Raw genomic sequence first — 23,669 nt, forward strand, 5'->3', positions numbered from 1 at the left:
GACCATTTAAGAAATATTAATACCCATTTCTTTTTGCTTTTTGCTTACTTGTATTGGCCAAGTAGGGGTTCAAGTCAAGAGAACATTCAGCGGTTTTCAAACTGGATTATGCATTAGGCAAGGAGAACTCAGAAAAATGTCTTTATTTTCATGCCACATTTATTCACTCACACTGAGTACTGGAGCCCCCAAATGCAATGCATACATTACATACACGTATGCACAACTGGCATATATACTAGTGCATATATAGTTGTGTACTGTGTGTGTGTGTGTGTGTGTGTGTGTGTGTGTGTGTGTGTGTGTGTGTGTGTGTGTGTGTGTGTGTGTGTGTGTGTGTGTGTGTGTGTGTGTGTGTGTGTGTGTGTGTGCGTTGGTGCGACCGGATTATGAGGACAAAAACCATGGATACATACCGACTCTATGAGGACATGCCGTAACTACGAGGACAGCACTACTGTCCTCATAAGTCGAGCAGTGTAGAAAGGCATTTCACGCTGCGCCTAACCACCTCCCGCTTTTTCTCAATATGTCCTTATAAATCCGTTGTACCCGTTTTTCAGTGTGTGACGGTGTATGCTCAGAGTCGCTCAGAGTGTATAATCTCCCTCTATGTGAAATTCGACGCTACTGCAGTATCATACACATTTCATACACCCAGACCACGCCCAAGCGCGATTCATTGGTGGAACGCTGGAATCCTCGTCAGTGATTGGCTGCTGGAATCCTCGTCAGTGATTGGCTGCATTTCACATCCGTCAAAGTCAGCGCGCCTGCGCCTCTGATCTTCTATCGCAGACGTGTGGTGTGACGGTGTGATTAATCAGAAGTTTAATCATCATCATGAAAGATTAATTAGCAGAATTCGAGCGAAGTTGACGAGCTATAGTGGGAGATTTTCACTTTATCACGAGGAAGGTAAGTGCGTTTATTTATATATTCTACCTTTATGGAGTTAAGTGTCATGAGTCAGACAGTTTTTAATAACGTTAGTTAACCTACATTACTTTAAACGTGGCCACTAATCGGGCTAATATAAGTCCATAAGCAGTTAAAATGGCGTCTCCAAACAACTTGCACATGCTATTCACGCTTTTTGTTTTGTTTTGTTTTGTCTACAATACCTTTAAACGAAATTCTCTTGTTGTTCATAGACACATACAAGTATTAGTTGATGAAAGATACATCTCCATGGATGCTTGAGAGACTTAATTTACATTTTGAAATAAATCAAATCTATGTCGTCATCATGATGACTGGTAAAGTTGAGTAGATAAATTTACAGTTTAATACAGTAAGATACAGAAATATATTAAATAAACAGAAATGAAACTAATGTAAAAGTATACTTTCATTAATGTAACGTTACTGTCATTAGAATGACTTGCCAAAAATATTTAGTTGATTCATTTTAGGGCTGGATATTAGCAGACATTTTATGATTCCATTCAATTTTAATTCACATGCTTACGATTCTATTTCCAATTCGATTTTACATTTATTATTTTAATGTAAAACTGTTGTTATACATGTAACATTTTCTAAAACTTTCTCTCTATAGTTAATTTTTCTAAGTAACGAGTTTAGCTTCGTTTGATCTGAGGCGCCACATTAAAGAGTGATAAAATGGTATTAAAATGGACTGAATTTGAAATCGGAGACTGTTTCTTATCAAAAGTAACAAGCCTCAAAACCTCACTGATCAACTATTTCTGTGTAAAATGTTGTATTTATTGATATAGACTACAGTCTGACAAGAATGTACTGTATATAAAGCATCTATCTATATTAATAAATACATACTAATTATGTTGTCTGGAATGTTTTCAGTCAACATGTTAAGAAAGAAGAGAATAAAACCTGAGCAGGATGCAAAAGAACACATATTGTCGGGCAAAGACAAAGCCTTCATTGAGGGACGACAAATCAACACATTCAAAGGTAAATTGTGCACCACAAGGCAATTTGACTATGTTCAGACTGCAGGCAAATCAAATCATAAAGTAGGCATGCACTTGTAAGAATGAAAAGTAGGCCTATTGCTGGCAGTCTGGACATGATCTTTCACATTCACACATTTTACCCTTGGGTAAGCCGCTCATTTTCATAAAGGTTAAGAGATGAAAAAAAAAAACTTGAAACAATTTTTTTATTATTATTATTTTAAAATAAATACATAAAACTATGTATACAGAGAATAGTGTAACCAAATTCAACTAGTAGGCTATATCACAGTGAAAACCAATGCTTGATTTATTTATTTTATTTTTTTTATTTCCTGCACCTCATATTACATTACACAGTTTTACAGGATTTAACTCTTTAAAAGGATAGGTTGGTTAGCTGTGTAACATATAGGTGCACTTGGATTCATGTTTTATTTGTATTATTATATATTATTTTGCCCTTTTAGGGAGAGGTGTGTTTGCACTTGAGCACATTGAACCATCCACCTTTGTTGTTGAATACCGTGGGATTCTCTCTCAAAGTAAACATGTTAAAGATGTTCAAGGCAACTACTTGTTTGACTTCACATGGAATGGAACACGTTATTGGTAAGCTGGCTGTTTCTTTTTTGGTTCATATTCAGAGCAAACTAGTTGCATGTCATTCTAATAAAAACAGTTATGATTATGATTTATTATTATTACTATTATTATTACAATATAGGGCTGCACGATTTGGGGAAAATGTCATATTGCGATTATTGAGGTCAATATTGCAATTGGAATATGCGATTGCGATATAATAAACAAATGGTTTCATGAGTCAACTTGCTTGATTCTAAAGCAAAATGCACACACAGATTGTAATTCTGAAATGTGTATTTCTCAACTCAAACTAGCAACAACAACTAAATGATTGATATCATCTAAGCCATTGATGTCTGGATACAAATTAATCCACCCCCATTTAAAACATTAATTATAGCCATCCAACATTACAGTGATTCCATCATTACAATTGAAAGCTATAATTTAAAAAAAAAAAACATTTATTAGACGTCAAAAAATATAACGGCTTTTAATTTAAGTGAACTTCAAATAATCCTCACATAAACCCATAATAAATGACATGTCATATTTACCTGTGCCCTTCCTGTCTAACAGGTATGCAGAAATTTAATAAAGTTATCAAACAGTCTGCGGCTCTGCGCTGCATAAATAATAAATAGACTAATCCTTATTAAAGCTACATAAGTTCTTTAGTCAAGAGCAGTGAGTAATTTTCTCTGTCCCCTTTGTTCTGTGATTAACTTTACTGACAGAAAGCTTTGGCTGCTGGCCCTTTAAGAGCAGCCGCTGCTGACAGAGACGCGGATCTCACATGCGCCTCATCCTCTCACAACTCTATACGTCCATCATAAGACTGCTCTTATGTTATGAAGATACTCGACAAACGACATTTTGGCATAATTGTGTGTTGTTGTTCGTTCAAGCGCGAAAGAGAACTGTATTCTGGCGCGTGTCTTTCTGTGTGTCACAGTCGGACATTCAGCGCGCTCTCTTTTGACTTGTCTCGCATGAATGGTTTTAAGCAATCGCATGAGAGCATTATCATGTAACTCTAGCCAAAGGATAACAAAAAATAACAGATGCTGCGTTAATTGCGTTAACAGCCCATTTAGGGATGCAAATTATCGATTCATTCATTAATTGATTGACCTTATCGATCGATTAACTGATAAGCGGCTATTTTCCTGAGAATGTACATTTCTCATGGTATCAATAGTGGCTTTAACATAAAAAGCAACATATTGCTTTATATATAAAAATGCATGTTATATTGCTCAAATTATGTTTTATTGTAACAGTTGGGATACGGTACAGAATGGCATTTATGTAGTTTAACAAAATAAATTATGCACAGAAAATTAAAATACATAAAAAATAATTGTGCACTGGCTCACCTGTTGCAAACATTAAGAAACATAAAATACATTTTAAATAAAAATCTATGGGTAGGTTTAGCCTAAACTATATTAAGTCTTCATATAATAATCTATCTGGTGAACTACTCGTATGAAAAACTTGAAACATTAGCAGCAGCACTTATAATCCCCCTTGGTCTGAGAAAGCCAACAGTATCTTACTAGACCTGGAAACTTCAATTATAGAACTGAAGGGATGTCAATTTTCACAAATTCCCATGATCGATCGTCATTTAAATTAACAATCAATTATGCGTCTGCTGCTGTGGCATATGGCCAACAGCATGACAGGGTTTGCAAATGCTGCTCAAAACGCTATGTTCCTCACCAAATTAATGAGAATGGTTTTTAATCTAAATAAAGGGCTAGTAGGATTGTAAAATGTTTCGATGTGATTGATAATTAAATGAAATATAACGACTAATACAACGTGTCACCAAAGCCGCCTCAGATGCGTGCTTGTCAGAATGTGTTGTGGACGTGCACTGAAACGCACTGAAAACGGCAACTAACGATTTAATAAATTAGTGTTCCAATGTTATCTAATATGACAGTCCCAAATTAATCATCGTTATTAGTCGTGCATTGCTGCTTGAGTGGCGCGCGCTGAATGAATAACCGTTGAGCACTTTGCTAGCTCGTTCGCAACCTATATGAGATTAGTCAGATATATACAAAATAAACATAATATTACAAATTATATCTTCACAAAATGCCGTGAATGCACAAGTGAACTTGAACTTACGTGCCATTCAGAATGACTCATGTTGTGCACGCGCTCTTATTGGAACAACGCGACACAGCAACTGAACCCAAATAATTCACAATGTTTTTTTACAATATTGTTCTCTTTATAATGTAATATGACAGTTCCAATAGTCATTATTAGTCATGCATTGCCGTTTGAGCAGCGCGCGCTAAAGATCACGCTTCAATTCTTAACCAAATGCATCCAATATGAGATAAATCAGATATAGAAATGCGCACACATAATAAACTATTACAACTTACATTTGCACAAAACAAAAGGCTGCGAATTCACACGCAAATACACCTTCATGATGAAGGTGTAAAATAGTCCCAAACATAACTCCGGCGCGCTCGCTTACATGTTTAGCGGTTGAGCAGCACACACGCGCATGAACCTGCTTAATCGATGATCGATCAGTTTGACCGATTAATGTATTATCGACAATTAATCGATCGTCGATTAATCGTTTACATCCCTAAGCCCATTGTTTATTTTACATAAAATCGCAGCATTTTGCGCCATATAATCGCACAGGCTTGACATCGTGATTACGATTGCGATAAGATTAATCGTGCAGCACTATTACAAAAGCAGATTTGCTAGTGTTCTCATAACATTAGGAACTTATTAGTTAGTGATAATCAATAAAATGGTTATTGTTCATTGGTATTATTGGTTATTGGTATTATTTTTTTTACCTTAAGTGGATCATCTGACCTATTAAATTCTTAGGAAGTCAAGTTAACTTTCACAATGTGTATTTGAATATAGGTTAAATAGGCCAAGGTTAGCCTAACCCAAATGTTCAGTTAGAACCGTATGTTTCAGTGTGTGTCTATGTTTTAAGTTTCTTACTGCACTATTTTTATCACAGCATAGATGCAACGAAAGAGGACAGTGGACATTCGCTTGGACGACTGGTGAATGATGATGACAAAAATCCAAATTGCAAAGTCAAGACAATCATTGTTGACGGAAGGCCACACCTGTGTCTGTTTAGTATAAGACATATCTTTCCAGATGAGGAGGTCACATACAACTATGGGGATTCCTCTTGGCCTTGGCGTTTAAGGGTGAGTCTCTTAAAGACTTTATCACTGAAAGTCAACCATGTTCTGTATTTCATGAATGTTAGTTTTTTATATGATGCAGATTATTTTAAAAAATTCTGCATGTCTGCTTTGTGCACGACGGAGCCATGAAAGGGACACTAGATATTTAGTCTTTGGTTGATACTAGAATTAGTTGCGGTGACCAATTGGCAAACATCCTTGCCTCAGTGTTGTACCTGTCTTTCTCATAATTACAGGAATTGTGTGACGAGACATCAGTGGCTGTGACTGAATGCAGTGTGAATCCTTCCTCATCAGTGAAACAGAAAGTAAGTGAGCGCATGTTCCTTCATTGTTTTCTTCTCTTTGACACAGGCAATGTTAAGTGTAGGATGGTTGGGCATCATGCTAGACTGGTTGACGTGGACTGTCGTCTTAAAGACGCTGTTGTGACGTCTCAAATTCGAGTAAAATGTACCTTGCTCGGTTCATTCATTTTCATAACTCGAGCGTTGGGGGATGGGCATGACACTGACCTGAAATGTAAGGACAGTTCTCCACTACGAGGACCATCATGTCAGGGTTAGGGTTTGTTGAAAAGATGTTGCTTTGGGTACAGTTGGTACTCAACAAGAGCGGCGGTAAAATTTGGATGTGTATTTGCTGCCTTTTACCGCTAAGAGGCGCTACAATCACAGACTTTGAAAGGTGTCCGTTTATTCTCTCTATTGCGTAATCTACCGCCGCGCCGCGGCTCATTCAGAGCGATTGAAAGCTGGTAACAGATTAATTCAAGTGAAACATTGTAGTTAAACGAATTCATAATCACAATACTGAAATTAAATTGAATAAATAGTGAAAACATTACAACATAAAACATAGCAACAGAAATATATTAGGCTATCAATGAGGGTCTGGAAGAGCATAAGACGTAATTTAATAGCGTTCAGACGGTAGCTCAGTGGTTAACGCAACAACACGAGCCTCACGGAGCTTCAAGCGATCCGAGATCGAATGTCAATGTAGCCAACATGCTGTTGGCCGACTTGATTTATGTTTTACCGTTCTTGATGCTTAAATAGGTAACTGTTTATTAGCGAGTTCATTAACTGTTTATTTATTTAATGTCAAGCGTTTTGTTTACTCTTAACTCTTAAAGGGGAAACACCTCCAAAACAGACTGTTTGAATCAGAGGGGGAGAAACAGGGTGGGAAAAGGTCATAAATCACTACATTTTTAAAGGTTTTTTTTGTACAAAAAACTATAGTAATACTATAATTGCACATAAGGGAACATAATAAAAAAAAAAAAAAAAAAAAACATGTCATGACCCCTTTAAAGGGTCATGAAACCCTAAACCAAATTTTCTGAGATTTTAACAGAGGTATGTGTGTTGAACAACATTGAAGACAATGTTAGCATCTGTTAGATTTAATAGTAGGGCGAAAATGGTTAAATTTTATTTTTTTCCAGCTATTTTCGTCTTCCGGGTTTAAAATCTTCATCGCAGGCTGTGACGTGGCAGTGCACAGTGTAGTGCGTTGATGACTCATCGGTCTCTCATAATTATTGATGAGACTGAATTTTTATATCCTATGAGAAGACACTGTCTCTTAATTATTCATGACACCACGTGGATCTTTCCACAGACATGTCAAACTGTGATATCGCGTACGGGTAGTAAAGGAGAGAGACAATCATGGGACGCAAGTGCCGCAAACATTTTACCCGAGAGAGCTTCGAGAATTGGAGAATGGTGGACTTCAGCCTTGTCGATGACCAATGCAAGTTACGTCTTGCGAGTAATGCGGTACCAAGTCCTGAGGACTTTTCTATCCCTTCAGAGTGTGTGTCTAAAATGTAACCCTGCTCATTTTACTTGCCTTTTCTTAAATAAGCGGTCGTTATGAACATTTTAGATATTTCGATAATATATCAATTGTATGCTTAATGCGGGAGACTTGTGAATGTGTAGTGTTGACGTGCGAGCCGGGCGACACCGTGTTGTGTGTGTGTGTGTGTACGTACGTGCAGGCAGGCGAGCCTGCGAATTGATTCGGGGTCAGAGAGAGAAGCGGTAGGATGTGTGTTTGGACGAACGACTGAAAACTCTGAGATTATTGTTCATTATTGATCGTACATTGCACAGAGGTCAACATTATTGTACAAATACGATAATTATCGTACATCTGGCAACACTGCTGGCTGATGGCAGTTCCCCCTCTCCCCTACCGTGCCACACCCACTCCCTCACTTCTTCTCACAGCCATCCACGCCCATTTAAGTTGCATTTTTCAAAAAGATTATGAGCTAGACTTGAGCTGATAGAGGGGGGTTTCATGACCCTTTAAACAATTAAAACAGTACAAAACGAAAATAGTCCAAAGCCACATAAATTAAGAACATGCGTTTTTCTTTGCCTCTCTCTCACGCTTGATCTCTTTTTAGCAAGTTTATTTTGTCTCCCTCCCTCCAAAAAAACAAATTATTTAGCCTTTGTTGCTTCAAAGACAAAGCATGCCTTGTTGAATTCACTTTACAATAAAACGAGGTTGATCGCGAATTAAAGAGCTCTGTATCTGCTGTGGCATGAACGTGTTTAGTCAACAGTTAATGTTTAGATAATGCCAGATTGTTGACAATCATACACAGTGCTCAAACATTCTAAAACTATAAAAACCAGTTGAAACAACTGGATTGAACACTTTAATTGAAATTTTGTGTGAAAACTTTAAATACAAAAAATAAACTACAATATTTATAATTTAATAAGATATAGGGCCTACATTTGGACACACCGAGAGATTTATAAGAATTTAGCCTTTGCCTGCTCATCAGGCTGGCTATCCGACATCTCCATATGAAAGAGGAACATTAACACCTATTGTGCACACGCGATAAAGCCACTGTCCCTCCAACCCCCCACAGGCTCTCTGAGTCTGAGACTGACTTACAACAAAAAGAAGTCGCAATTCACACTTAAACCGCCATTCTAGCATTAGACTATTAAAGTGTTGATAATGAAGGAATTAAATAATGTAAGCTACATGTAGTGATATTTCTGTCATGAAACTTTATTACTAAATATTTCATTTCAATAATTCATTCAATTTCAACAAGTTGTTCTTTTTTATTCAAATAAACCTCGAACCACAGTGCTTCATTGTGCTGCTGTTAAACTAAATAACATTTATAGAATAATTATGAACTTAAATTAAACAATATAGCAACATTTCGACAAATAAATTATTTGATCTGCTTTCACATTTTAATTCAGGGCGATTTAGCCTACATTTAATTAGAGCGAGATTTTCCCCCTTGTCCTTTCCTCATTGGGAAGCGCTCACATCATAGCTAAACATGTTTGAGTAGATCATCTGTACCTCAGCTTTAGATGGATTACATAATCAGATAACATTTATTAAATATTTAGACATTTAAAGGCTTTAGACATAGCCGATTTCTTATCGTGACTGAGCTGAGGCAAGTGGCTTTCGGTTCATTTTTGTGACGTGCAGTTCCCGGAGACAGAGACGAGACGACAGCTAAAATCAGGGTTCCCGCGGATCCTTAAAAAGTCTTAAAAAGTCTTAAATTAGATTTTTTAAAATTTAAGACCATAAAAAGTCTTATAAAGTCTTATTTTTACTTATGAAAGGTCTTAAATTTTAGATGACACTTTGACTTAGACATATCTAAAAGCTTTCCAAATTAAAACTATCTAATTAGCGTACGTATTTTTATTTATTTATTATTCTATCTTTGTGGATTTGCTAATTCACGTGACATTTCGCGTCACTCGCGAGTCGCGGCAGCATAACTGTCTCCTGCACGCGAGAGGAGAGAAGGAGAATAAAGGTCGTAAATGTCAGTTCAGTTGTAAGTTCATTCTTTATGTGCGTATGGTGTGCGATGTGTATTGTCTATTATGATATTGTAATCATTGTTTTAACAATGTACGAGGCACTGCGAGCTGACATCGCATTTGTCTCGTGCTTTCACTGCGTGATGTGTGCAGTGTAACTGTTATGTCCCCAAATTAGTTTTTGTCTTATATTTATATCATATTATGTTCTTATATTAGAATATCACATCAGAAAGAGTGCCGTTTTCCCGTGCACAATTCCAAGTGTGATATTTATGTTATACAAAAGTTAAATTAACAATAAGTTAACATTGAGTTACTTTTTAGACACAATATTGTCAATATTGTTTGTTTTTCCTTTATTTCGCCGACTATAATTTCAAAATGAAACAGTAGCAGAGTCTCAATGCAACCGACAGCGATGATTTCTTGACTGAAATCCGCGTTTTGAACGAATCACTTGCTTCTTTCCCGAATGAATCAGCCGTTTGAACGAATCGGTTGAATGAATGACTCCCTCAACTCACTTACTCACAACAGTGATTTGCCGCTGCGGTTTCATATTTAAAGTACCCTTTAAATAAAATGTTAAAATTAGAAATCATTTCATATTTAAATATTGAATATTGATTTAAAAATAGGCTATATATCTCATAGCTTTATTTATGCAGTTGTAAATGGAGTGTAAATATATTAATGCCACTTCTGATGCCGCTTCTGTCACCTCTGCACTGCAAAGATGGATTTTGATTGAATGATTTAATTTGACTGGTAACAGTGGTACTGTATGATTATTATATAATTAAGTATTATTGTATAATTACTGTATAATTTAATTTGAATGATAGTATTTGACATTAAAGGTGATGCATAACTCTAAATAAGTTTAGAAAAAATGTCCATATATAGGTGAAAATGCCCCTGAAAAAATCAATTTAAGGTGGCAAATATTGCCCCTTAATTAAAATATTAATTTCTGTCACTGCTGTGAACTGACCACTGCATAGAATATGAAAAATATGAATATCTTCGTGAGTCAGCTGTCAACAACAGACCTAAACCAGCCATGGCACCAGCACAAAAACACAATCAGGAAAATATCATCTAATTATTATCAACAAAACGTTGAAAATATCAAGATATATTTTTGTCAATACTGCACAGCCCTAATGTACGGTATTAATTTTGATTTCTTAAGGTCTTAAAAAGGTCTTAAAAAGCCTTAAATTTGACTTTCAAAAGTGTGCAGGAACCCTGTAAAATGTTGTTGTTAGCCTAATATGAATAAAAGTTTACAGTTTTGAACGATGTAGGCAAAAAATACGGAGTAGCCTATTAAGCTATTTTAGCTGTTATGAGAAAAATAAATCCAAATGAACGCGCCGCCGCGTTTGTCGAACTCTAATTCAACATGCCAGAATAAAACCCGACTTTAGAACAATGTAGTATTCCGCCACTCGGCGTGGTGTGCCAAAACACTTAATTATAAACTTCAATATTTCATTCAAAATAATCTCAAAACGCTTTGTGATATTTTGAAAAGCCGTGCATGCATTAAGGCCACTGGAACTAATGAACAACTGAAACGCTGGTTTTGATTTTATTGTTTGTCGTTTAAACGTGCCTGTTGCATATCTCTATTTTATATATTGTATATGGTATATTGGTGAAGTAGCCTATAGGGAATCCCAAAAATATATATAGTGTATAGCTATTTATAAATTACGATTGGTATTATTAAACAGATGTAAAGTCATTCTGTTGGATACTATTTGTTCCAGTGTAAAATGGAAATGCTTGGCAATTTTATTTTATAAAAATAAGCAAAAACTATATGGTGTAACAGAGTTTTAGAACTAGACAAATCTCTCTGCATTAATAATCGGATATAAAATGCATTAATAGGCTAATATAAAATTTACAAAAGTCTCAAGTTTGTTCGGGATTTGAACCCGTGTCATCTAAATGATCGAACAGTAAGTTCTACCACTCGGCCATGAATTTACTCACTGTGAAATGACCAAACGTTTGTTTCTCCAGTGTGTTCGTTCACATGAGCGAGAAAACGTTTTATCGTTAGCATATTGTAGACCTTTTACAGTTTAAAAAAAGATGATATCTTATCTGTATGACCAAAAATTGCGGAGTAGGCTAGCCTTTTAAGTTCTTTTAGCTGTAATGAGAAAAAAATAAATTCAAGTGAACGCGCCGCCGTGTTTGTCGAACTCTAGTTCAACATGCCAGAATAAAACCCAATTTTAGAACAATGCGTAGCGCCACTCGGTGTGCCAATACACTTAATTATAAACATCAATATTTTGTTCAAAAACATCTCAAAACGCTTTGTGACATTCTGAAAAGCCGTGAATGTATTAAGGCCACTGGAACCAGGATCGTAACTGAAACGCGCTGCATGTTATCTCTCAATACAGGAGCAGAAGCGCCAGTTCAGATTGTATTGTTTGTTGTTTAAACGTGCGTGTTGCATATTTTTAAAAATATATAATATATTTGATGTGGTCTATTGGTGAATTAGGCTATAGCATTGATTACTGTGGAGGGGGGAAATCCCCCACCAGCATATCGCACCTTGTTACACAACCATGCTTTTAAAAACTCTTTCTGTAGCCTATATGGAACCCCATTAAGTTTTTTTTTTTTCTATTTTTTTAACATAACTGCTTTTGAAATTACGATTGGAATTATTATAGGCTACAGATTGATATAAATTCAGTCAATCTGTTGGATAATATTTGTTCCTTTGTGTAAAATGGAATTGGTTTCTTTCATTTTCATAACTCGTGCGTTGGGGGATGGGCATGACACTGACCTGAAATGTAAGGACAGTTCTCCACTACGAGGACCATCATGTCAGGGTTAGGGTTTGAGGCAAAGATGTTGCTTTGGGTATGTGTCGGCTGCTTGCTTCTAAGCTGTAGACCCAATATGCACACTTTTCAATCTGGATATGCTTTGTGACTTTCAGTCACAGAGACGTAAACTGTTAAGGCCCATTCACACCAACCATAACTGTGTTAGGGTCCAACCAGCAGACGGTAACGCTCTGTTTATTGTGATCGCATCTTTGACTGCCGCTTATATACTGAAGCATGTTATAGCAGAATTGATTCCGATTGGCTGTCAATTAAGCAATATATCGCAATACAAAAATGCAACAATATATATTGTGGATAGTGACAATATGTATTGTGGATAGTACACCCAAAATAAAAATTACTGTGTGAGGGGAAACAATCAAGTTTACAGAGTTTAATTAGGCATTTTAATCAACAGTTAAAAAAAAAAGTTACCCTTTTACCACGTCTTGGAGTATCTCTATAATATCGTATCGTGATATGTATCGAATCGTGACATGAGGGTATCTTTACACCCCTACTGCCAAGGTTTCTAGCGTTTCTCAGCTGGTAAAATCGTTCTGAAAGTGATTATTTTTGTTTTTGTTTCTCTGTGTTATCGCGTAAGCTGTGGTGTAGGCTCTGCTATTCTTTAATACTGAGAGGATTTTTTAGGCCTATAATTTAATAGATATATAGTTTTTAGTTTGAACAGGCCTTTTTTAGTTGGTAAAATTCATCCTGTCCTCAGCTAGCGGGGAGGGGTTTGCGTTTAGGGAGATTTTCTTGTCTAATATCTGCATTTTAAGGGTCATTTTAGGAGGGAAAGCATAAATAACATCCGCGTTCATACTAATTTGTTAAATGTTATGCATCAGAATGAAACCATTTTATGACAACAGCATACAATTGCTCTGTCTGATTTCAGATGACCACATCAAAGATGGTTGCAAAGAAAGGAGATTCAGCTTTGACTGGAAAGGAAATGGTATGTTGATGTGTATTTGATTTATTTGACTTTATAGACAAGATCTACATGTATCAGCCTCCTCCTTGCATGTTTTATATGTCTGCTTTGTGCACGACGGAGCCATGAAAGGGACACTAGATATTTAGTCTTTGGTTGATACTAGAATTAGTTGCGGTGACCAATTGGCAAGCATCCTTGCCTCAGTGTTGTACCTGTCTTTCTCATAATTACAGGAATTGTGTGACGAGACATCAGTGGCTGTGACTGAATGCAGTGTGAATCCTTCCTCATCAGTGAAACAGAAAGTAAGTGAGCGCATGTTCCTTCATTGTTTTCTTCTCTTTGACACAGGCAATGTTAAGTGTAGGATGGTTGGGCATCATACTAGACTGGTTGACGTGGACTGTCGTCTTAAAGACGCTGTTGTGACGTCTCAAATTCGAGTAAAATGTACCTTGCTCGGTTCATTCATTTTCATAACTCGAGCGTTGGGGGATGGGCATGACACTGACCTGAAATGTAAGGACAGTTCTCCACTACGAGGACCATCATGTCAGGGTTAGGGTTTGTTGAAAAGATGTTGCTTTGGGTATGTGTCGGCTGCTTCTTTATTGTGGATAAGCTGTAGACCCAATATGCACACTTTTCAATCTGGATATGCTTTTGTGACTTTCAGTCACAGAGACGTAAACTGTTGAGGCCCATTCACACCACACTCTGGAATGAAAGTTGTGCTATGTTCAATATATGTTGATTTAATAAATATTTTTTGTTATAGTGCCACCATGAAGTTCACAGTGCTGTTATCTCCAGTTTGGATTCTTGTGAAGATTGCAGTGGACCTGTGTCAAGTCGAAAATGGCTTGGCCTTACATGCAAATGTCAGTATCTGCATCACTCATATATGTTTGTATGTGTTTTCATTTTTGTTTGAAAACAAAATGGGCTTTTATTAAATGTTTTATTCAAATCATTATTATTTCAAAGGCATATCTATTGTTTTCGGCATTTTAAAATGAGCAGTAATCTGGTAAAAAACCTAAAAGAAACATGCTTATTTTTATATTCTTTCAGTATGTTCAAGATCATGGCACAAAACCTGCTTCCTGAATATGACACTGGTATGTTAATTTCTTTTACATCACCTTCTTTTACATAAACATTTTCAAGTTTGTTACATCAAAACTGTGCTGGACTATAAGCAGGGTACACTATTATTGTATTATTATTTTTGTTATTATTGTTCTCTTTTTTTTTTTTTTAGCCAGATGTTGAATTTTCCAGCTTTGAAGAATCTGGTTCTGATGAAGAGTATTCTCCTCACGCTGATAAACACACTGAAGAATCTTCCTCTGATGACTTTATCCCGGACTCTAGACAAAATAGCGATAGTGATGATAGTGTATCTATCAATATATGCAATCCACCATATTATAAGTCCACACCAGCTTTTTCAGAGTCTTCTATGAGAGCAAAGAGTGTGCCACCACAACCCATTCCCTGTTCTTCCACTGAGCAAGAAATGGTTAGATCCAGTTATGCTGAAGACCTCACTTGTGATGATCATGATACTACTACACACAATACTGAGATGCTTCAGAGTTTTAAGAAAACACCAGCAGTGTCTTCTTGTGAAAGCTCAGAGACTGACAATGTGCCAAACCCCAAAAACACTATTTCCACCCACAAAAACTACTGTTATGTCTGCAAGAAACCACAGTCTAAAATAGCCCGCCACTTTAAAAAGCATCAAGACAGTGAGACAGAAATTGCTGCTGCATTCTTGCTCCCTAAACACTCCCAGGACAGAAAAAGGTTACTTCAGAAATTACGAAACAGAGGCAACTATGAACATAATCAAGAGGTTATGGAAAGTAAAAGTGGACCACTGAAAGTTAGAAGGCGGCCAGGACGATCAGACATTGAACTGAGTGCCAAAACATATGTGCACTGTGTATACTGTAAAGGCATGTTTGTTCGCAAGGAGCTGTGGCGCCATACACGGAGATGCCCTTCAAAGATGTTTTCAGAGTCTGAAGCAACTGGTAAGGCCAAAGTCTTAGTTTTGGCTGATATTGCAGAGTCAACATTCTCCCAGGCAATATCTCCGGAGGTGTGGAAGATTTTGGGAAACATGAAGATTGATGACATTTCATCTGTGGTTCGAAATGACTTCCTCATACTGCAGTTGAGTCAGTGTCTTTACAACAAGCATGGAAGTGATCCAACAAAATCCGAATACATCAGACAGAAGGTTCGGGAAATGGGCAGACTCTTGCTAACCTTGAGAAAAAAATACTTCATATTTAGTTTTGAAGATGCTGTGAAGCCAAACAATTTTTACAAAGTCATTGAGGCTGTGAAAGATGTTGCTGGCTACGATGAAAAGAGCCACTCATATAAGACACCAAGCCTTGCGCTGAAGTTAGGACACTCGCTCAACAAGATCGGTGACATCATTCTCTGCAGGGCCATCGCAGCAGAGGATGATGGCATGACAAAAGCAGCAGAGCGATTTAAACGACTGTGCTCAAGTGAATGGGCAGAACATGTCTCCCATGCTGCTCTTGCTACTTTGAACAAATCAAAGTTCAACAAACCATCAACTATACCATTCACACATGATGTGCAGCTTCTCCACCAGCACCTAGAGAAAAAATCAGCTGATGCTTTTGAAAGCCTAAAAAATCATGAGTCTTCACAAACATATGCAGAACTCGCCAAAGTGACACTTGCACAAGTTATAATCTTTAATAGACGTCGTGCAGGAGAGGTTTCAAAAATGACGCTTGAGTGTTTCAGGAAAAGAGACCAGACTGAGCTCCATGATGATATCGCCGTCAGTCTCTCTCCATTTGAGCAAAAAATGGCCAAGCATTTCAGCAGAGTGGAAATTATGGGCAAGAAAGGGAGAAAAGTTGCAATTTTGTTAAACCCTGAACTTGTCCGTGCAATAAAACTTCTTGTGGACAAGAGAGATGCATGTGAAGTAGACGGGGACAACCCCTTCCTATTTGGAAGACCGAAGTGCTCGCCCAACAGCTTCTTCAGAGGACAGGACTGCATCAGGCTTTTTGCAAGTCAGTGTGGTGCACAGCACCCAGAATATCTCCGGTCTACACAGCTCCGTAAGCAGGTGGCAACAATGTCCCAGGTTCTTAATCTTAAGGATAATGAGCTTGATCAACTAGCCAACTTTTTGGGCCACGACATTCGGGTCCATAGAGACTATTATCGGTTGCCAGATGCAACTATAGAAATTGCAAAAATTTCAAAGCTGCTCTTGGCAATGGAGAAAGGAACTCTTGTCAATTTCCAAGGAAAGTCTCTTGATGAAATTGAGATCGAAGGTTTGTGCCTTATTTTATATGATAATAATAATAATGTTACGGTACAGTAACAGGACAATTCTAAATTACATGTAGAGAAAAACTTTGAAGCTAATTAGGTTACTCAGAAAAGATGTTTTTGAGGTCAATGAGGTTTTTTTTTAATGAGTACCTCATTTTTTTGAATGAGTACCTCTCATTTCTTTAGATAAGGAAGTTTAGGAATTGTATATGTGCACTAATGCAGGTGTATGGGGATGTTTGTCAAATATGTTTTTCTATAGATGAAATTGATCTGGATTTAGATGAGGAAGAAGTAAGCGATGACGACAATGAAGAGTCTGAGCCTGTCTCTGGAGTAAGCGGTATGTAATGAATTTAATTCCAGTGAGCATCAGTGGTGTAGTGTATTCACTACATCAGGTTTCTGATTATCAGAAACAAAGTATTTGGGTTGTCAAGTTTTAAGTATGGTTTCATTTTCTAAATGTAGGAAGCAAAGAAGGGATGAAGTTGACCCAGGACAAGACAGAAAGTTCCAACGGTATGTTTTAATGTATATTTATATATTTACCAGGGCTTTAAAAAAAAAGAAAATCCAACCTTACATTTCTGTTCATGCGTTACTTGTGAAACATTATTGTTCAGAGAACGGCTTGATTAGAAACCATACTGGTTAATAACTAATACCAGAAATTGAATTGAACTCGATGCTAACAGCTTGTGAATAAACCTCATAACTCCAGTCCATCCTCAAACTGACGACAAAACCTCATACAGTTACGCGCACGCTTTGGAGACTGTCTTGTTTTCAATGCAAGGGTAGTAAGGAACTAGGGTCCGTTTTTCGTACGCCACTCAGTTAGTGGGATTTGATTGTGGATGATTTGGCATGATCTTGGATTGTTTGGTTCTTCAGTGCTCATCCTGGACTTGCTGTCATAGTGTTGCTATAGTGGTCCGTAACTTAAACCTCCTCGAAGCTTATTTCATGTAAACCGGATTAGATTGCATCTTTTTAAGTGGGGTTGATACTTAAAATATAATATCCCAACCACTGCTACTTTATTACAAGAGTTCCTTACTGAAACTGGGACAATAGTAATTTAAAATAATGATATAAAAATTAAATTTGAAAATGATGTGTTGAACGCCTGTGTCCGATTCAAAAGAATATATTATATATATTATACTTATACTTCGTATACTTCGAAACGACGAAGTGGAACGCAGTGTGTGTGTTAAGCTCACCCTACGGTTTTGATATTTGCACTAATAAAGTGTGTAAACATTCGCTCGTTATGGATGAACAAGACGGTAAAAAGGACTGAGAAAGCTGTGGAAGAACACAAGTCCAGACAACTTCATGCACGCAGGTATAAGCTAACGAGCATGATAAAGCAAATAATTAGTTCGCAAAGTAACTCTTCACTAGAAATTGTGTGAAATGATTTCCAGGCGGTAGGTAGTGGGAGTGGCCTGCGGAACTGAGCATTGCAATGCACTATGGGGATTGTTGTCTACAATCCACAAGCACTAAAAAGTCATTTTCTGCCTTTTATCGGCCAAGAAGGACCCAAATTAGAAATGTATGCTACTATTCTATTACATATATGACCCACTTTCAATACATATTCATGTCTCAACCGGTGGAATTACCCTTTAAACAGAAAAAAGAAGGGAAAAAAACACCATTATTAACCGGTTAATGGTCATTTCAAGTAATCGTTTCTGGTTTTTCCCCAGTTTTTGTTTTCATTCTTTAAACTGGTTCAGAGCCCTCATATTTACATAATAATAATAATAATAATAATAATAATAATTATATATATTATATACCTGTTTGCCGTGTAGAGAAGAGGAATAGTGTGTTGCTTTTTTTCCCTTAGAAAAAACAAAAATGGGCCTGGGTGAGGCTGACAGCTCCACAGGTATGTGTGTGCGCATATATTTTAGATATTTATTTGAGAAAAAGGATACATGTTGATTTTGGGTTCATGTTTTATTTTTTATCTTCCACAGTAATTCAGTGTAAAGTGGTCCTTTTCATGTTACACAGGACCAGAGACTAGTTTTCCCTGTGTGCTTATCTGCTGATATTTCACATGGTCCGAAACTGTTTGGATTGTAGGGCTGGAATACATTTTAATTGTTGCTTTTTACCCCTCAGGAAAAAGCCAAATGAATCAGGATGAAACTGAGAACTCCAGAGGTATTTAAACATTTGGGTATATTAAAGTTATTCCATGTATATACATATAGGTGTATAGGTATACATATGTGTATGTATATGTTTGTTTGTTTTACAGAAACCAAATTGAGGAGAATTGTGAAAAGGCCATGGAGCCCAAATGAAGTGAATGCTGTCATGAAACATTTCAGAGTCCACATTTCAAAGGGACACCTTGCAACAAAGGCAGAGTGTGAGCAGTGCAAGGCTGCAGAGGACCCTCTTCTGAGAGAAAGAACGGCCCAAAATATAAGGGATTTCGTGAGGAACCGAGGTTTGATGTTGAAAAAGAAATCTTCTTAGAGTTCTTCGAGAGATCAGTGTCGCCTTCCATTAAAGGTTGTATCAGCGATTTCAGGCCCAGAAAAGGCCCAAATATAAATGATCACATTCATCTAATTTTTCCTAACGATCCGCTAGCTGCCCGCCCCATAAGCATGCTGTCCAAAAACCGCGTCTCTGTAGGCAGCCTCGGCTCTGAGATCTGCACACAAAAGGTGGGGGTGTTGTGGTTTGAGATTTTGCGGTGATTGGTTGGAACTGTCGGTGATTGGTTGGAACACTGTTTATTTTGGTTTTGAGTGGTTGGTGAAACCCATTGTTTTTGTGTGCAGATCTCAGAGCCTAGGCTGCCTACAGAGACGCGGTTTTTGGACTGCATACTTATGGGGCGGCCAGCTAGCGGATCGTTAGGAAAGATTAGATGAATGTGATCATTTATGTTTGGGCCTGAAATCGCTGATACAACCTTTAATGTCTGGGTTTTGTTCTCTAAAGTGTTCCTGGGCCAGAAGAGTGTTCAAGACATCCTTTTATTTACTTTTATTAAAACACTGTTTTGAAAGAAATGTACAAATACATGCATTTACTGGAAGGCAATTTAATTTGGTTTTATTTCCAGTGTGTTGCTGAGGTCATTTTGAGGCACACTCCCTCATGCACTTTAGTCCCATAATGGTTAGAGATGCGCCGATTCCGATTTTTCCGAGTTTGACCTGCCGATACCGATTTTAGCCGATTCCGATTTCATTTTTTCTAATCACTTTACAGCACACACAAATATTTATTTTCTATATTTTTTTTTTTATAAAACACCATATACTTCTACCCAAACTGAATAATAAAAACAAGTTTAAATGGGTGAATTTTCTATAAATATTTGAGTCTTCATTTTCTTTTCTGACATAGCCTACTCCAGTTCTTGTTAAAACACACTAGACATGCAAATTCTGTGCATTTTGGGCACTTTTTGTGTGAAATCATATTTATTTTGCCCATCAAAAAAAGTGTGCTTTCACTTTAATTGAGTGTGAGCAGCGCAGCAAAAATAGACTCTGAACCGCTTCACTGCTTCTCACACGCCGCTCCTGCTTGACGCTCACGCTCTGCTCCCGCTCCCGGTGTGATGCACTCACTGGTTAACATGCACGCCGAAAAAAATACGTGCCTCTCACGCTTGCGGTGTGAAACGGCCGTAATTCACGAGGTTTTCTACATGTGCGTTCCATGTGGACGTGTGATGCTGATGTTCAGCGATGTTAATCATTTGGCGCCCGAGTGCGTTTGACCAGTATAAAATCGGCATATGTCAGACTGACCGGCGATCACGTGAAAATCGGCCAATTCCGGTCCCAAGCCGATCAATCGGTGCATCTCTAATAATGGCCTTATTAGATCTGTTGTTGAGCCTTTTTTTTACCATTTGCAAAATAAAAATTGCCCTTTCAGTTTAATTTTGTTAGTTTTTATTGGCTGTCTAGTTGCATTTCTTCATCTAATTGCCCTTTAACTAGTCTTCTATGAAGTGTAAAACTTGCTGATCTTTGATCACTGAATTTTCTCCAACAAGGTTCATTTTGCACCATGTGTATATGTTGGTTGATATAGCAACAGCACATTGTAGCACTATTTCCTTAGGTGTGCGTATTACTTTTACAGGTTTAGTGGCAGCAAAAAGATGCACAATCATTTGTGAATTCACGCTTTAATGTAGAATAGTTGATTTGGTTTAGTATGGTTAACTCTAATACAGGTACTCCTGCTATGTGTGGAGTTAATAGTGATGTCCATTTAAACCCAGTTTGTCCTCATAATCAAGGGTTAGTCAGGTGTTTGTGTGTGTTTGAGAGTGTGTGTGAGAGGTCCAGTTAAACTCAAAATGTCCTCATAATCAAGGGTTAGTCCGGTGTTTGTGTGTGTTTTAAAATGAGGTCCAGTTAAACCCAAAATGTCCTCATAATCAAGGGTTAGTCAGGTGTTTGTGTGTGTTTGAGAGTGTGTGTGAGAGGTCCAGTTAAACCCAAAATGTCCTCATAATCAAGGGTTAGTCAGGTGTTTTTGTGTGTTTGTGTGTGTTTGAGAATGAGGTCCAGTTAAACCCAAAATGTCCTCATAATCAAGGGTTAGTTAGGTGTGTGTGTGTGTGTGTGAGAGGTCCAGTTAAACCCAAAATGTCCTCATAATCAAGGGTTAGTCAGGTGTTTGTGTGTGTTTGAGAGTGTGTGTGAGAGGTCCAGTTAAACTCAAAATGTCCTCATAATCAAGGGTTAGTCCGGTGTTTGTGTGTGTTTGAGAATGAGGTCCAGTTAAACCCAAAATGTCCTCATAATCAAGGGTTAGTCAGGTGTTTGTGTGTGTTTGAGAGTGTGTGTGAGAGGTCCAGTTAAACCCAAAATGTCCTCATAATCAAGGGTTAGTCAGGTGTTTTTGTGTGTTTGTGTGTGTTTGAGAATGAGGTCCAGTTAAACCCAAAATGTCCTCATAATCAAGGGTTAGTTAGGTGTGTGTGTGTGTGTGTGAGAGGTCCAGTTAAACCCAAAATGTCCTCATAATCAAGGGTTAGTCAGGTGTGTGTGTGTTTGAGAGTGTGTGAGTGAGGTCCAGTTAAACCCAAAATGTCCTCATAATCAAGGGTTAGTTAGGTGTGTGTGTGTGTGTGTGTGTGTGTGTGAGGTCCAGTTAAACCCAAAATGTCCTCATAATCAAGGGTTAGTCAGGTGTTTGTGTGTGTTTGAGAGTGTGTGTGAGTGAGGTCCAGTTAAACCCAAAATGTCCTCATAATCAAGGGTTAGTCAGGTGTTTGTGTGTGTGTGTGTGTGTGTGAGGTCCAGTTAAACCCAAAATGTCCTCATAATCAAGGGTTAGTCAGGTGTTTGTGTGTGTCTGAGAGTGTGTGTGAGTGAGGTCCAGTTAAACCCAAAATGTCCTCATAATCAAGGGTTAGTCAGGTGTTTGTGTGTGTTTGAGTGTGTGTGAGTGAGGTCCAGTTAACCCCAAAATGTCCTCATAATCAAGGGTTAGTTAGGTGTGTGTGTGTGTGAGGTCCAGTTAAACCCAAAATGTCCTCATAATCAAGGGTTAGTCAGGTGTTTGTGTGTGTTTGAGAGTGTGTGTGAGTGAGGTCCAGTTAAACCCAAAATGTCCTCATAATCAAGGGTTAGTCAGGTGTTTGTGTGTGTGTGTGTGTGTGTGTGAGAGAGGTCCAGTTAAACCCAAAATGTCCTCATAATCAAGGGTTAGTCAGGTGTTTGTGTGTGTGTGTGAGAGGTCCAGTTAAACCCAAAATGTCCTCATAATCAAGGGTTAGTCAGGTGTTTGTGTGTGTTTGAGAGTGTGTGTGAGTGAGGTCCAGTTAAACCCAAAATGTCCTCATAATCAAGGGTTAGTCAGGTGTTTGTGTGTGTGTGTGTGTGTGAGAGGTCCAGTTAAACCCAAAATGTCCTCATAATCAAGGGTTAGTTAGGGTTGTGTGTGTGTGTGTGAGTGAGGTCCAGTTAAACCCAAAATGTCCCCATAATCAAGGGTTAGTTAGGGTTGTGTGTGTGTATGCATGATTCATATGGTTACTGATGTCCAGTTAAACCCAAATGGTCAGCAATGTTCATTTAGATACTAATACCAAGTCTTGAACAATCTTCTCTTTTCACATTAACAAAACCCAAACCCAATCAACTGGAAATATTTAGCTTTATTCAAAACTATCTTTAGACAAAACTTCTTAAAATCTAATGAATAAATTAAGACTGACATTCAAGGTTCAATTATGAAAAATACTTGTGGGTGAATGCATTTGTCAGTGATGGTTAAATAGTAAACTCTCCTTTTGGTTTTTTAATTTCTTAATTTTTAAAGCTAAAATATTTCCGTATTTCACTTTCACTCTTCTCTTTTTGCTCTTCACTCACTTCACACCTGCTAAATCTCACATTACAAACTCAGGTTAGTTTTCTGAAATCTCTCTTAAAGTTTAAGCCAGGTTGAACAATTGCTGATCATTTCTTGTTTTGTTTTTCTATATGCTCGTATTGAAACAAACTTAAGTGATGTGGCACTCTCATGGGTAAAGTTAGTCCAGGTGATACCAGGTTAGTCCTCATAAGTAAGGGTCAGGTGTGTGTGTGTATGTATGTAAGTGATGTCCAGATAAACCAGGGTAGTCCTCATAAATCATAATTCAATCAGGAAACGCCCACTCCTGCCCTGTCCTTACAGTGCTTTAGTTTGTCAGGTCTTCATATTACCAGACTGTTTCATTAGAATTAAATTCTGAGCAGTCAGATTTTTACCCCATGCCATAAGGAGCAGTTTAATATTTATTATTAATCTCTATGACAAAGGGAAAGGTGGGTCCCCATAAACCAGGATGGAACTTTTTAGGGGAAAAAGTCTTTATAAACCACCCGTAC

General features: G+C 37.5%; 2 protein-coding genes across 6 annotated transcripts in view; one reads left to right on the forward strand and one right to left on the reverse strand.

Annotated features, from left to right (window-relative positions):
• LOC130069011 (signal-induced proliferation-associated 1-like protein 2) overlaps positions 1–23,669 on the reverse strand; it is a 180,892-nt gene that overhangs the window by 100,633 nt on the left and 56,590 nt on the right. The gene's annotated exons all lie outside the window — the stretch shown is intronic.
• Positions 571–19,347, forward strand: LOC130069014 (uncharacterized). Its single transcript, XM_056232695.1, has 13 exons — positions 571–918; positions 1,831–1,941; positions 2,414–2,555; positions 5,557–5,755; positions 5,992–6,063; positions 13,659–13,730; positions 14,204–14,306; positions 14,500–14,546; positions 14,690–16,775; positions 17,039–17,119; positions 17,248–17,298; positions 18,925–18,966; positions 19,064–19,347. The coding sequence occupies exons 2-13, from the start codon at positions 1,836–1,838 to the stop codon at positions 19,285–19,287; spliced, it is 3,225 nt and encodes a 1,074-aa protein (XP_056088670.1). The 5' UTR covers positions 571–918; positions 1,831–1,835; the 3' UTR covers positions 19,288–19,347.

Source organism: Rhinichthys klamathensis, unplaced genomic scaffold, assembly GCF_029890125.1.
Source record: "Rhinichthys klamathensis goyatoka isolate OS25496 unplaced genomic scaffold, OSU_Roscu_1.1 h1tg000352l_1, whole genome shotgun sequence".
NCBI lineage: Eukaryota > Metazoa > Chordata > Actinopteri > Cypriniformes > Leuciscidae > Rhinichthys > Rhinichthys klamathensis.

Bases quoted from the DNA above. Each gene is read 5' to 3' on its own strand.
- LOC130069014 (XM_056232695.1), top strand. From the start codon at position 1,836: ATGTTAAGAAAGAAGAGAATAAAACCTGAGCAGGATGCAAAAGAACAC. The intron at 6,064-13,658 runs GTAAGTGAGCGC...TCATAATTACAG, and splicing joins CCTCATCAGTGAAACAGAAA to GAATTGTGTGACGAGACATC. The intron at 14,547-14,689 runs GTATGTTAATTT...TTTTTTTTTTAG, and splicing joins GCTTCCTGAATATGACACTG to CCAGATGTTGAATTTTCCAG.